The 15,815-nt window shown below is 44.0% G+C and overlaps 1 protein-coding gene across 1 annotated transcript; it reads left to right on the forward strand.

The window, feature by feature from the left end:
* Positions 1–12,013: 12,013 nt before the first annotated feature.
* LOC128446248 (microfibril-associated glycoprotein 4) lies at positions 12,014–15,517 on the forward strand. The gene is made up of 3 exons (XM_053429244.1): positions 12,014–12,176; positions 14,409–14,579; positions 14,909–15,517. Exons 2-3 carry the CDS (start codon positions 14,468–14,470, stop codon positions 15,055–15,057), a joined length of 261 nt encoding a protein of 86 aa, XP_053285219.1. The 5' UTR covers positions 12,014–12,176; positions 14,409–14,467; the 3' UTR covers positions 15,058–15,517.
* The last annotated feature ends 298 nt before the right edge of the window (positions 15,518–15,815 follow it).

Genomic DNA, 15,815 nt, shown 5'->3' on the forward strand with positions numbered 1-15,815 from the left:
AAAAGAAATTAGTTGTTGAGATAATAGAGTAGTAAATAGTACAGAGTTTGGGGGGGGGGGGGCATCTAGTCACTTTCAGGGTGAATAGTAGTGCTGTTTAAGTACTCTAAGAAAGGCTGCCAGGTTTTGTTAAAAGCGTTATCAGAACCCGACAGAGAGAATCTAACCTTCTCAAGTTTGATATAAAGAAGGATCTCCCTAAGCCAGCTATTATGTGAAGGTTGAGCAACTTGTTTCCATTTAAACAAAATAAGGCGTCTGGCCAGTAGAGTAGTAAAGGCCAGTACCCGGCGTTTCGATGCAGAGAGGCAAAGTGTCATAAGTGGAGGCAGGCCAAACAGGGCCGTGTAAGGCTCAAGGCCAATGTATGCTTCTCCGTTTTGACGGACACGGACAGATAGGACCGCCCTCTCCAACGTGGAACGCCCTCTCCGTGCCTCTCCGAGGCTCCTCGGAGAGCTTTTCGTGCAGCTCTCATTTTTCTAACTACACGTCGAAATGACGGACAGCCCACGGATAGCACTTGGCTGTGATTGGTCCGCTAACGCCAGCATTTCGGAATGGAAACTTCCTGTTCCATTCCCTACATCACAATAAACCAAAATCACAACTACGACTCTATGATTAATGTGACAAGTGTGTTAAGCCAGCGGCTGACGGTGGCTGGTTAGAGCACTTACGGCATCTGTGTACGGTCACATACGGTTATAACGAACTTTGATAACGGGGCTAGCGGGCTAACCACCATGCTAACTGCGGTGGGAACAGCGCAAAAACCCGGCTGTTGAATTAGCAACACAGTTTGGAAACAAGACCGGGGAACCGCTGCGCTAAGACACAATAACAAAAGCATTTTGACCCGCTGGGTGTCACTTTATTCAGCAAAAACTGTTGCGTCATCAACATCCTTTTTCTGTTAGTTGCCATCGTTCACTGTGTGTGAGGAGCCGGGAGGACGTAAATAAACCAGCGTGGACTTCTTCTATATACCTCATGAGGTAGGCTTGTCTAAGCTCGACTTCCGTTTCGCCATCTACTGTTCTGGCGGTGAATTGTTTTCACAACAAAAAGGCTCGTAGAACTATAAATCAAAAAGGGTCCGTCCGATCCGTCCGTCCGTCATTCCGAAACGGACTCGGAGAAGCATACTGAGGCCTTCAGGGTTAAGGTCCACTTCAAGCACTGTTGAAAGTGTATCAAAAATTTGGCACCAAAAGCTGGTGAGGATCGAACAGGACCAAAACATGTGTGTGATTAGCAGGCGACTGCTTACATCTATTACAACTGTCACTGGTGCCTGGATAAATCCTCGCCAGTCGTACGTTTGTGTAGTGCACTCTGAAAAGAACTTTACACTGTAATAAGCTGTGCCTGGCACATATAGAGGACGTATGAACTAGCTTAAGGATTTGGTCCCATTGGTCGTCTGAAACTGGAACTCCTATCTCCTGCTCCCAGGTCTGCTTCAGACGAGCCGTTTGGTCAGGGTTGAGGGAGTCAATGGATTTGTAAATCACAAAAATGGAGCGCTTTTGAGCGGGATCAAGGGCGAGCAAAGAGTCAATCAGAGACCCGGGCTAATGGTTGGGGAAGTGTGGATAGGCAGTTTGGACAAAATGCCTGACTTGAAGGAAACGAAAAAAATGAGAGTGAGGTAATTCAAACCTGCGAGCTCTGTAAAATCAGTAAATGTATTTTCTTTGTAAAGGTCTTTAACATATAATAAACCTTTGTTTCGCCAGATAGTAAAGGTAGGGTCAGATGAGGAGGGAGGGAATAGATGGTTTTTAACAACCGGGGCTAAAGTTGAAGGTTCATTCAAGCCATAATGTTTACGAAATTGATTCCAGATTTTCAGCGAGTTAGTAACAACAGGGTTCTGTGAGATGTTATGGATCTTGAGGGGGAGCCACGCGGTAAGGAGGGACGGTAAGGAAAACTTTGAGGACCGTAGCTCTGTCAGAGCCCATGATGGGCCTGCGTCGGCTCCTCTGTCAAGCCAATGACCGATTTTATTAATATTGCATGCCCAGTAGTATTGGATAGGATTGGGCAGTGCAAGACCGCCCTGCTTTTTGGAGAGTTGTAGAACAGCTTTTCTAGTACGGGGCGGCTTATTCAACCACAGAAACGACGAAATTGTCTGGTCCAGTTGCTTAAAGAAGGACCGTCCAATAAAGATCGGAATGTGTTGGAACAAATAAAGAAATTTGGGGAGAATCATCATCTTAACCAGATTAACTCTGCCAGTTAGGGAGAGAGGGAGGGAGGCCCAACGAGTCAGATCTAGCTTGCACTTGTCAAGGAGAGGGCGACATTTTTTATTAAAAAGGTCCTTGAAAGATGCAGGCACAAATATGCCAAGATATCGAAACCCCTCTGAAACAACTCTAAATGGGAAAGAGGATGGCGGCATCTTCTTAGACAGTTCATTTATTGGAAGAAGTTCACTTTTATTAAAATTTAACTTGTAACCAGAGTATCTGCCAAATTGGGTTAAAATGTCTGAGATAACAGGGACGGATGAGGCTGGGTTAGACACATATAATAACAAATCGTCGGCATAAAGGGACAGCTTGTGGGTGACATCATTTCTGGTGATGCCCTCAACCCGCCCCTCCCCCCGAAGCCAGATCGCCAACGGCTCGACAGCCAGAGCAGATAGAAGGGGGGAGAGGGGGCATCCCTGTCTGGTGCCCCGACAGAGGGCAAAAGGGGGCGACCTCAAACCGTTTGTAAGGATATGGGCAGTTGGAGAGTCATAAAGCAGTCTAATCCATGCAATAAAGTCGGAGCCGAAACCAAATTTAGACAGGACGCAGTACAGATACTTCCACTCAACCCTGTCAAGCGCTTTCTCAGCGTCTAAAGAAATTACCACCTCAGGTGTGACAGGATTGGGGGAGCCAATAATGTTGAGAAGTCTCCTGGTGTTGGACGAAGTGCTCCTTCCGGCCATGAACCCTGTCTGGTCTGTAGAAATGAGGGTAGGTAGGGCTTGCTGCAGACGAGTGGCTAGAACCTTGGCAAGAATCTTTTGGTCCACATTTAAAAGTGAGATGGGCCTATAGTTACTACATTCAAGGGGGTCCTTGTCTTTTTTTAATAAAAGAGAGATGTTGGCTTCTGATAGGGTTGGAGGCAATCTCCCACTATTAAAGGATTCGTTGTAGACATTAACCAAATGTGGGATTATTAGGGTTGAATATGTTTTGTAGAATTCTACTACAAACCCATCTGGGCCAGGGGATTTGCCGTTCTGTAGCTGCCCAATTGCCTCCCGCACTTCCGCCGCTGCAATCGGAGCGCCCAGTTTATCAGCCAGATTGCCATCAACTTTGGGATATGAGAGATCCTCCAGACGATTGTGGCTCTTCCAGACTTCAGACGAATACTCTGAAGTATACAGGTCAGAATAGAAATTCAAAAACACATCATTTATCAATTTGGGGTCGGTGACTGCCAACTCTGATGGTAATTTTATCCTAGGGATCAGTTTCGAAAGAGATGCGGTTCTAGCTTGATGGGCAAGAAGTTTGCCCGCCTTATCTCCCATTTCGAAATAGCGTTGCTTTGTTTTTAACAATTGTGTTTCAACCTTGGATGTTGACAGGCGGTCAAACTCAGCCTGGAGTTTAAGACGTTGGTCATAAAGGGAGGGAGTAGGGGCGGCGGCATGTTGTGTGTCGATACTAACTAGTTGCTCCGAGAGCCAGACCACCCTTTCCACGTCCGCTTTTTTCTGCCGAGAGGCAAACGAGATCGCCTGTCCCCTCAGATAAGCTGTACACGCCTCCCAAAGAGTGCTTTTTGTGACGTCTGGGGTGTCGTTCGTCTGAAAAAAATTTGTTATTTCCTCCTGAAAAAATGTTATTCAATAAAAAGTGAGAGTTTCCACTGAGAATGTGGAGGACGGTGGTTTGGAAAGTTTATGACAGCGGACGTAGGAGCATGGTCCGAGATCACTATACTGTGATACTCGCCAGAGTTGACCCAATGCAGTAGCCTGTTATCGGCAAGAAAAAAATCGATTCTAGAATATGTACGATGGACATGGGAGAAGAATGAAAAGGCCTTAGTGGTTGGATTAAGAGATCTCCAAGGATCACACAGACCAAGCTGGTTCATAAAAGATTTCAATGTATTAGCTGAACTGGACAAAGTGAGGGGCCTAGCGGAGGACTTATCTAGAACAGGATCTTGAATAAGGTTGAAATCGCCACCTATAATAGGGTAATGACTGTCCATGTCCGGGAGAGAAGAGAAAAGATGGGTTATGAATTTGTCATCATCCCACACAGGGGCATAGACACTCACTAAAATAACTGGGATGTCAAACAGCCTGCCTGAAACAGCCACAAAACGGCCATTGGGATCTTCAACTGATTTTGTTGTTTCAAACATATTTTTACTTATAATGATGGCCGCACCTCTCGCCCTCGCAGAAAATTTGGAATGAAACACGTGACTCATCCAAGGTCTTTTAATACGTGAAATCTCTGAGGTCTTAAGGTGAGTTTCTTGAAGGAAATAAATATCCCCTTTGAGCTGTTTCAAGTGTGAGATCACCCTGCCCCTCTTGATTGTTCTATTGACTCCCCTAACGTTCCATGATACCAACCTGCAGCCATGATTTGGAGGACTAGTTGTATTATGCATTACTCACCCTTTGTCAAGCGGAAATGTACGGTGGTGATGCCCTTGGGGGGGGGAAACAAAAAACAAACACAAAAAGAAAAATGAAAAGAAAAACAAAAGGAAAACAAACAAACATTCGAAATCCCTGTATAGCTTCCAGTTTCTTTATACTCACTTATCCCCATAACTTCTCCACTCCCGCTGGATTAAATGTAACCCAGATAATACAGAGGGTCCAACATTAACTGAAAAAAGTCTCAGTGCCTCCCATGTTATAAGGCATAAAACCAATTTACTCACACGTGGACACGAGCGTTTGAGACAAACGATCGTTTAGAGAAGGAGAGAGAGATAACAAAACCAAAACAACCACACAGTATTATAGATAAAGCCGTGCGAGTTTTCCTGTTGTGTCGCCTCTACAGAACAATAGGGGACGATATGACCCGGGTAGAAAAAACAAGGTTAGCGACTCTGCATCTTCATATAACCAAAGAGAAAAATAAACCACATATTTATCCGGACACACACTGTGATATAACAGACAACTTCGTATTAAATGTTTAACTAATATTACCCCTACTGGAAAATGAAAAGTGTAATCAGTGACTAACGGTTGTGACATGGCTAATCAAAACAAACCGAGGTAGACTCCATACTCAGCATCAGGTGGAGATTTACAAATGGTGAAAAAGTCCCAGTGTTCAGAAAGCATCCTAAGACACTAGAAAGAGTTCACAGTCACTGTGTGTTGAATGTTATCGTGTCGAGACACTCCTACCGGCTGGGCGAGTCATCCCGAGGCCCGTGTCGGTAATGTTGTTAGCGTTAGCCGCTAGTGATTAGCCCGTTCAACGATTGCAGAGCCGATCTGGTGATGCAGCCTCAGGAGGCGGACTGGTTCCCCGCGAAGGCAACGGCCTCCTCGGCCGAGGAGAAACGTTTCTTAGAGCCATCTTTCTTGGTGATTTGAAGCTTTGCAGGGTAGAGCAGAGCCGGCCGGAGGCCCAGGTTGTACAACTTGGCCATGACCTCGCGGTAGACCGCCCGCTGCTCTAAAACGTCGGGGCAGTAATCCTCGTAGATGCGGACCGGCGAGTCGCGGTACTTCAGGTCGTTCCTCCGTTTGCGGGCCTCCCGGACTATAAGCTCCTTGGTCTGGTGCCGGTGAAGGCACACAATCACAGGTCTGGGCCGGTCTCCCTGTCGCGGCTTAGCAGCTAGGGAGCGGTGGGCCCGGTCCAGCTCAGGTGGGGTTTGTAGCACCTGGTCTCCGAGTATCTCCATCAGGGCGTCCGAGAAGAAGGACGTAGGTCGGGGACCTTCTATGGACTCAGGCAGGCCGACAATCCTGATGTTGTTGCGTCGGCTTCGTCCCTCCAGATCGATGTTTTTGTTTTTGAGTTTAGCACAAGCCTCTGATAAGGTGGAGCATGATGCTTCAAGAGCTTGGATGCGTTCCTCAGTTAAATTAGCGTTGGACTCCAGACTCTCAATTCTTTCACCAAAGTCAGTCACTGTGGCCTGCACCGTGTCAAGTTTAGCTTCGAGAGAGGCAAACGCCGACCTGAGCTCAGCGGACAGCGCCGCCGATATGGACTGGCGGTGCTCCTCCAGTAAGCTAGTCAGAGCAGGCATGCTAATCTGGTTAGCCATGACGGACGAGTCGTCTTTCGAGGTTTCTCTCTCTTTGGCCAGCCTGGTTCCGGAGGCCATGAAGCGTGGATGATTTTATTCCCTCTTTACTAGGGATTCGGGCCGGGTTTGGGTTGTGAAAAGTTAAGTTTTTAGAAGTCAGTGCGGGAGAGCGCGACACGTGCGTCTACTCCATTCCCCTCTCCACCGGAAGTCGCCGAACGAAATTGACAGAGCTGGCACACAATGATCTGAATCTTTAGACATGTAGAACGTAAATACATGGCACATTGAACACCATTTATCACAGTCCAAGCAGTCTTTTGCGATGCGTATATTGCGCATGCTGATATCGCGATGATGCAAATTTTTGGATATATTGTGAAGCCCTATTGTCTAGGCATTAAAACCAATAACCATGTCAGCTTTTTTCACTTTTCTAAAGCTAAATCAGTTTTGCTGCCATCTAGTGGTTAATTTTTTACAAGCAGCTGACATGATCATGAAACGTTTGCTTATGATAAAGCCAAGAGGAATTATGTAAAAGTTCAAGGAAGGAACCATGTGGGACCACACAATAATTATTTTATTTTTGGAGTTGATGATGATTGCAGCCCTTGATTGACACACCCAGTTTCGTAGTGTTTCCAGTCGGGTCCCATGATTTTCATGATGCATATGCCGAATGCATAGCTTAGGTTTAGGAGTATTAGGATGTTCCCTGACAATTGATATCAAATTGTGCAACAATGCTAATATTAATACATTCAAGGTCAGACTGACAGTACACTTGTTTTTCTCTTTCAGAATGCAATCATGCATCGAATCGACTCACTGGAGGAGAAACATTTTACCCGGTGAAGAGGGTAATAAGGACAAAAAGGCTGAAGGTTTGTTTAGTTGTTATTTGAGGTCTATAATGTCATGTTTAATGTACATATAAACCATTATTACAGAGATACTAACTGGATTTAAATTCATCACAACTTCAAAGTATAGAGTCATCTGACCATAGGTTTGCTTGTAATGGTTAACATGTTTTATTGAATTTCAGGGGAACATAATGGACTATGTTGAGTGGGAGCCCTGTTCAATTTGGTATGTAGAATTTATCTTAATTTTTCCATAAAATGACTTGACCTTTACTACAATATTACAAATAAGAAATTATTCTATTATCTATTGTTGTATTATTACCAAAAATGTCTCTTAGTTTCTTACCAAAAAAGTTTCTTAATTGTGTTTAAATTGTTAAAAGCTAATGTGCTGCTATTTATTTATTTTGAAAGATACGTTCATGTAGACCTCTTATTCAGTTCATGTAGACCTCTTATTCAGACTATTACATAATCAGGTCATCAACACTTTGTGCATGTTAACATATTTAAAGATTATGGCATATATAGCTTGCTTTCTCTCATTGCTCTTTTCTCTTATCAAGTTTGAAATGCATTCATTGCTAATGTAAAAAAAAAAAACTTCTTGTGTAAACTACATTGGGAAGACGTGGCCCTTGCAGTGGGTCCCAAAGGAGAACACTCGGGCTTGACATGCATACACACACACAGACTCCAATGCAAAATAAAATGTTCTATGTTCTGTGTTTATTGTTCATATATATATATATATAGTTATAATACTATTTAGAATTTAGCTTTAGCGTACTGTTGTTTACATTTGTTTAATGTCGCATTTATTTGTTTGTATATAATTAAAGAAAAATGTAAAACCTAAAAGCCTTCTGTGATTGTGTGAAATGCTGAAACCTTTAATTTCATTTTTATTATACAATTTATTTATCCTATAGCCCTTGTCATATACAGGGTATATCATCATCTGTTTTTGCACAGTTATACAGTTACATTTTAGACTATTAAGCACTATTTTTAATGAGAAAGCAACTCTTGTTTTTTATCGCAACCTTTTTAATCTTATGTACAAACAGATGTTTACCTACCAGGTACAATTATCGTGTATGTACAGAATGTTTCATACTCAGCCTGTTCTTTGCAGCCGTTTGACGTCGCCCTTTCCCAGCCACGGGTTGGACAGTAAAAGCACCACCTCTGTCAGCACTGGCAGCCTGAAGAAAAGAAAACAATCACTAATACTGATCAATGCTGAACATTAGTAATCAATACCAGCTCATATGATTATCGCATAAAAACATGTGTGTCACTGACCAGTGCTCAGACACACACAGGTCCACTCTGACCATCTGTGACATTAAACATGACAGTTTCTTCAAGATCCAAAACATTGAACAAAACCTGCAACGACAACAAAAAAACAACTTGGTGCTTGATTGATTTAAAACTGCAGCGTCTGTCGCCTTGTTTATCGTCTCCCTGACCTCCAGAGCAGCCGCAACCACCTCTGGAACTTTGTCCTTAATGCAGTCAATTACGGCGTCTTTCAGGAAGTCTTCGTCCAGACTTTTCTGCTGCCTAGAGGACACACGACTTAAATAAAAGCTTAATATACGGTGATAAGCTCCCACAAGCAATGACTCTTATCAGGTGCTACACAGCAGAGACTCTGACCGAAAGCAACTGGAGCTTCAGACTGAGGAGCAGCGACGTGTCCGAGGCGCCCAAAATCTGAAGACGGAAACAAGAAGAAACAAACGCTGAAGGTACCAAACCAATCTGAATCCACTTCTAAAGTGTGACAGACACACGAAGATCCTAGTTCATAATGAGTCGTGTACCTGGTACTTGCTCAGTCTGAGTCAGATACTTGTCCAGCAGCAAACCCCAACAGGAACAAAGCAACAGTCGTCAGCAGTGAATGGCTCATTGAAGCATCACGGTTGCTATGGTAATGCCTGGTTTCCACATGATTCCACAGTTTTACAGCCTTAAGACTTTTGGATAATCTCACATCTCTAGGTTTGTATTTGCTGCCTTCAGTGAAGATGAGTTCTTTCTGTTAGTAAAACAGCCTGTTCTTTGCATGTGGTGGATCAGGTAAGGAAGCAGCTGACGCAACAGAGGACTGACATTGTGAACCGCCGCCATGACCTGTAGAGTGGAAGCCAGCGACGGCATCGAGCAGAGGCAGGTGAAAGCTCTGAGGACACGAGAAGACACAGGTGAGTCACATCTCTATTTTAAGTCTTATAACTGTTGTATAAACCCTGAACCTTCAGCACCTTCACTGCCAGCTTGCACACGATCATGTGAGAGTCGGCTTTGTAGTCGCTCAGTAGCGACTTCAGACCCTGGAAAATGACGTGAGGGGGCGGAGTGTCGTCGGAAAGGTTCCTGTTGAGGTTCTGGGGCTAAACACAAAATCCTGTCTCATAAGAAGCTTTTCTTGACCGTAACCAAATGATCGCTGACCAGTAACTGACTGACTGATTGCTGCAGAGCCAAGATCCTCAGCCGGTCACTCACCCTCTGAATGTACAGCAACAGTTTCAAAATGATGGTGTCCCACACTTTGTCCATGGCGTCCAGAGTGGGGAAGATGGTGGACGCATAGAAGGAGATGAGTCACCCTGAGCTGAGAGCAACTTCCAGATTGACCCGAGTAAGCCTGAGAAGATGGAGGAGGAGAAGAAGATGAAGTCTCAGCTACACTTGGTTTCTTTCAGTTTCTCCTTCACAGACTGAGCAACACGGAGCGTGACTCTCGTTACTATGGAGATGTGGAAATTGTTTCATCGTGAACATTGTCTCACCATGTGGTCTCTCTACTGCCCCCCTCAGCCCTGACAGAAGATGACAGTTACCTGGATGGACTTTGTGACCATGCTGCAGATAAAGTCCATGAAACTCAGGTCTGTGTAGCAGTGAGTGATCAGAGCTCCTCTGGACAACGGCACGCTTAGTTTCTATTGAAACAAGAGGAAGCAAAGATGATTCAAAGCAGGGTGACCCTGTGTAGAGAAGGTTGTGAGGTCAGACCTGCAGGCAGTGCAGCCAGTTCCATCGGTTGGTGGCGTTTCTGATCCTGAGCAGTTGCAGGACTCTGACAATTAGTTGGTGTTGTGGTATGGCATCGCACACGCCAGCAGGCTATCTGCGTTGTACAGGTGGACGTGAAAGTTGCAACACAAACACAACATGAGACAACAGGAAGTCAAACAAGAGTCGATTGACGGAAAAATAGAAGCATGTGTTCTGACAATTGATGAACTGTCATTTTATCAATAAAACTTTATGTGATTGACTTGAATTATTTGAACAGTTTTTCTCTGTGGTGACATCTACACAGTCGGAGGTAACAGGTTGGTGGCGCCTGTGCAGCGGCGACGCAGCGTACCGTTCAACAAGCCACTTGATGCACTTGTGAGCTGTTTTAAGGAGGAAGTACGGAGAGAGGCGGACGAGGAAGAGCGAAATGCCGCCGTCCAGCTTCTCGTTGACCTCTTTGGACTGGACATTGAGCTCAAGCATCAGCGAGGCCCAGCTGAACAGAGTGCCATGGAACTCCGGAAACACCGGTTTCGATTCCCAGCAGCTCCTCCAGCCCTGTGCAGTCTGGATGGGGGGGAAGGTTAACGTCCGGTGGTTTGAAAAAACTGGAGGTCAGAAACCAGGAAGTAGTGGACGGGACTCACCGAGGGCGTAGAAGTTAGTTTTGTCCATGGACACAGCATCTTTAGGGTCAAAGAGCAGCGAGGCGACCTCTTTACGGGTCAGCAGGGCGGTGTCGCTCTGCGGCAGCGACGTCATGGTGACATATTCTTAACCTGAAGGAGACACAGGCAGACGACCTTTAAACAACCTTTAGCAGAGAGATTTGATATTGAGCCATAGTCCATAGTTAAAAACTTTTCTTTCTATCAATAGTCAATTATAGTGTCATTATTTTATCTATTAATGAAACATGTTTTACCAACGTGAGACTTGTTCCACTATAAAAAATAAAGGAAATAAAGCAAACAATCCCAGCTGCTCTTAGCTCTGGTTTCTTAGATAAACTCGTTGTTCGTGTCGGACTTATAATGTTCTATATTTCTTTATTGTTAGAAAATCTCAGTTTAGAGTTAGAATACAACCAACGAGTCAACTCCACTGCACAGATATTAAGTTAAAATATCTGATACGAAGGCTGCCATCATGTGGTGATTGTGTGTCTGTGCAGTATAGGTCATGTAGCGGCGCGGTAGTATACAGGTCCCGTCCACACATGCGCATCAATCATGACGTCTCAGACTGTTTTTACACATCGAATAACTCATTAAAACCAGGTGGTTCGGGAGCTGTGATGTCGTCCATATTTATTTGAGGTTACTAACACGTCTGCATTCCCGCAGGGGTGCATTGTTCTGAACACTAGCTGCTCTGAGACGTACGAGACGAAGGCGGCTCGGCTCGGTCTGTTCGGACTTCCTCTCTAGTATTTCTCTCAGGCTCCTCAAACTCTCATCCAAGTAACACACCTGCAGTGCGATGTGGGTAACACACCCACATCGCACTGCTATCGTCACATCAGTTTTCTACTTTAGCATCTACCACCAACCCTATTCATATTTCCCCATCTGTTCATCAGCCCTGTTACACATGAGCAAAAAATTATATACACAAGCGTCATCAACTTTCTTTTCACGCCTGATAAACGGCGCCCTGCTGTCTTCCTGTAGCCGGACGTCCATCCAGGAAACTGCTGGGCGTTCAGAGGCTCCACAGGTTTCCTGGTGATCCGTCTCTCCACGAGGATCCTCCCCACCGCCTTTACCCTGGAGCACTTCCCCAAAGCCCTGGCACAGAATGGGGCGCTCCCCGCGTCTACGTAAGAGTCAACGCCATCGCCAACGACCTGTGGGAGATTCTGTTTCTTACTGAACGGCTTTGTTTCAGGGTCTAGATGACGAGCGTCAGGACAGAGGGAAGCTGATGGGAGCGTAAACGTATGACTAGGATGGAGAAGCTCTGCAGACCTACACCACCACTGTGAGTTGTCGCTGCAGCGGCCTCCTGTTTACCCAACATGCATTTCAACTCGGAAAGAAAAGTCTAAAAATAGTTGTCAGGGGATGATCCGCGTTCAACATCAGTGAAGTTTTGACAATAATTTAATGTTATGTAAAAATAATAAAAAGTAGCAGAATATAAATTTATCCTGATCAGAGGATATTTATTCTTGTGTAGGAGTTTAACAAGTGTGATGACAACATGACGCCATAAAGTAATTACTTTCTTTGTCGTTTCTTTAAATATTTAAACAGGAAACTTAATGACGTTTCCATGGAAACCTAATGATGTTTCCATGGAAACCAATATGATTGTTATAATAAAGACAATTGACCTTATTTCGAATAATAGTTGTCCAATGATAGTTGTTCATTTAAATACTTGAATCATTGTCTATTTTGTTCTAAAAACTTTTTAAATTGAACTTGTTTTATCTTTTACTTTTTGCAACTGTTGAAAATATCATTGGGATGCGCCCATTGACGTCTGAGGATCACGTTCACACATTGAGAGTCAAACTGAGGTTTTGAATTGAAGCTGTGCTGCTCGGTGAAGATTGGCTGCTAACTGTGCCTGAGTATCCATGCACTTCAATTTAAAGTTGATTTTGTTGATCAAAGTCTCAACAGTGACGGTAGCCCCGCAGGGGACAGGGATGATCCGAGCACCGTGGGATTCCTGTGGAGTAATGTCATTCTGACGACTTGGAGTTTGACTTTTCTGTCCATAGTTATTTTTATATCTGCTTTGTTTTGTTTTTGTTGTTTATAGGTTTTTATCTTTGACTTTGTCACACAGACAGTTTTATAGGATCAGCTCATATTCTGTATCAACACATCCATGAACGTGTTTTAATTGTTCCTCCTGTTGATGCTTTAATAAAGAATGATTTAAGCATGTGGCCTCTGAGCAGGTTAATGAACTCGGATCTTTCAGACTTTCAGGATAATAGATTTATTTAGGTGTCAGTTACACAAAGAAATAATTTGTCAGTAGAAAATAACGATGTTTGTTTAACACGGAACAACCAAAGTCTCTTCAGGAGGAAACGTCATCTTCAGTATAAACGGGAGGAAAAAGTCTCCACTTGTTAAAGTCTATGAGACAAACTGTGATTTGTGAATATGGATTATACAAGGGTAACATTTGATTGATTGATTACTGAAAACAGGATCAATGTCCACTTTTTGAATTCATTTGATTTGTTTCTAAAAATCCTCATTGAGTATATTGGAGGGGCTGGGGTGTGAGATTTGCCCATGTCTTGGATGTAGACTGGAACAAATCCATTCACAGTACGGTACCAAGTACGAGTGTTTAGAAACGGATGCTGGCAGCTACTGGTAACCAGTAAAGGGAACGGGGGAGAGTGAGTGAACTCAGGCTAAAGACCAGTGGAGCTGCTGGTTTCTGGATGAGCTGCAGAGGTCGGATGGCAGCAGCAAGTAGACCTGCAAGGAGGGAGGGGCAGTAGTCTAGGTGTGAGATGACCAGAGCATGGACCAGAACCTGGACCAGAACCTTGACCAGAGCCTGACTTCTCACTCAGAAGGGGACGTATTCTCCCGATGTTGTGCATCATGTATCGACAGGGCTACTGGTCTATTAGTGTTCTTAGGGCAACACAAGAGGCATTGTGTTGAATGTGTTGTTGCAGTGATGTTTGCAGTGAGGGAGAGTCGAGTTCAAGTTATTAAATGATTAGAATAAACTAATATGTGGTTCAGAATGTTTGTTAAGAGTTTTACTTTCACTAGAGAGTCAAGTTTCGTCTTCTCTGCGCTCTGCCAGCTTATAATGTGGTTTATTAGTTTTCTCAGGCCGACACAAGAGGCACTTGTTCATTGTGTTGAATATGTTGCAGTAATGTTGACAGTGAGGGAGAGTCGACTGTCACAACCAGGTTCCTAGCAGTCTGGGGGGGGAGTTAATATGAAGGAGTGAACTTGTGAGCGACATTAGAATAAACTAATATGTGGTGGTTTGTTTATATAGATATGAGACCTCACAGATTTGTGTGCAGATAAAAGACGTGAAGGAGAAACATCAGTTCATCGGTTTCCTCTTAAGGTGAAGACGTCTCTTCAGTTTGACTCAAAGGTTTCCATTAGCGTCAAATCAGTCAGACTCATATTCCACCGTTTGCCTGCTCAGGTGATTAAGATGTTAATACACAACCCCCTTCAACTGTGTGTGTGTGTGTGGTCACAGGTCTGGACAACCTCCACTATCTGACCTCAGGACCCACGAAGTTTGAGTTACAGGTGGACATGGAGGACTTTGAGGGAAATAAAGCGTCCGCACATTACAGGATATGCTCCGTCGACTTTGAGTTTAATGGATACAATTTGACTGTGTCTGGATTCATAAATAAAGGAGCAGGTAAGTGTAAGTGTGTGTGTGTGTGTGTGTGTGTGTGTCTGTGCGAGTGTGAGAGACATATCATTAATCTTCTTTCATTCTGGAAAACAAAAATGTTTTTCAGTTTTTGTTCTTTGTTGAGTCAAAAGAAAACTATTTAAAATTTTTCCATGGACACTCCTCCTGACAGACGCCATTAGACCGAGACAGACAGAGACAAACAGAGACAGAAAGAGACTGACAGAGACGGATAGAGACAGACATGTTTCCTTCAAACAAATCCCTTGTTGATTACAGACATTTACAGTCTATAACACTGTGTCTTATGTGTTTTCTCCGGGTCTCTGTAGGAGACTCCACGATCTACCACAATGGCATGAAGTTCTCCACCTTTGACAAAGACCAGGACTCGTGGCCTGAGAACTGTGCCTCAACCTACATGGGAGGTTTCTGGTTTAACAAATGTCACTATGCAAACCCTAATGGGGTTAATCGATAGGGGCAGGAGAAGACTCCCCATGCTGTTGGAGTTTCATGGAACTCGTGGAAAAACACCCCTAACTACTCTGTGAAGTCCATCGTCATGAAGGTCTGTCCTGTGCAGCCTGAGTAACTTTCCAGGAGCAGCAGCAGACCACATTTTGATCTGTCTCAACATCTGTCACCTTCATCATTCAAAGTCAAATGAAATCACACGTTTGAACCCTGATGTCAAAAAATCGCCTTCTGCATGTCCTCAATAAACGAGACACAAAAAATCTGATTCGACCTGATGTCTTTGTCTCCTGTCTTTTCATTTGTTTCATGTGTCGTCATGTCTCATTCATGAGTTTCATGTGTCTTCATGTGTCTTCATGAGTTTTCATGGGACTCATGTGTCTTCATCTGTCTAATTGTGGCCGCATGTGTCCCATATGTACCATGTTTCTTCATGTGTCCCATGCGTCTCCTGCACAGACTCAGACTGTAAATGATGTCAGTTTTCATCACTCGTCGAACTAAATGTACAAACTGTGAAATAAAACAGACGAGCCTCTGTTTTTTCAGATTCTTTATATCATGAAGATTTTTTAATCGTGAAATGTATTATTTCTATTGCTTGTGAGATCCTCTTGTTCCATAGTGTTGTCTGTTTTTTCAGTTTACCCCTTTTGATCCGAGTATTTTTGTTTGTGGATTCTGTTTGTTTTGAAAGAACCTTTCGTTATTTTACCTGGCTTCTGCATTTTTGAGTCCACCTGCTCTCTACGCCGTGGC

The sequence above is a fragment of the Pleuronectes platessa genome, chromosome 8 (genome assembly GCF_947347685.1).
Source record: "Pleuronectes platessa chromosome 8, fPlePla1.1, whole genome shotgun sequence".
Taxonomy (NCBI): domain Eukaryota; kingdom Metazoa; phylum Chordata; class Actinopteri; order Pleuronectiformes; family Pleuronectidae; genus Pleuronectes; species Pleuronectes platessa.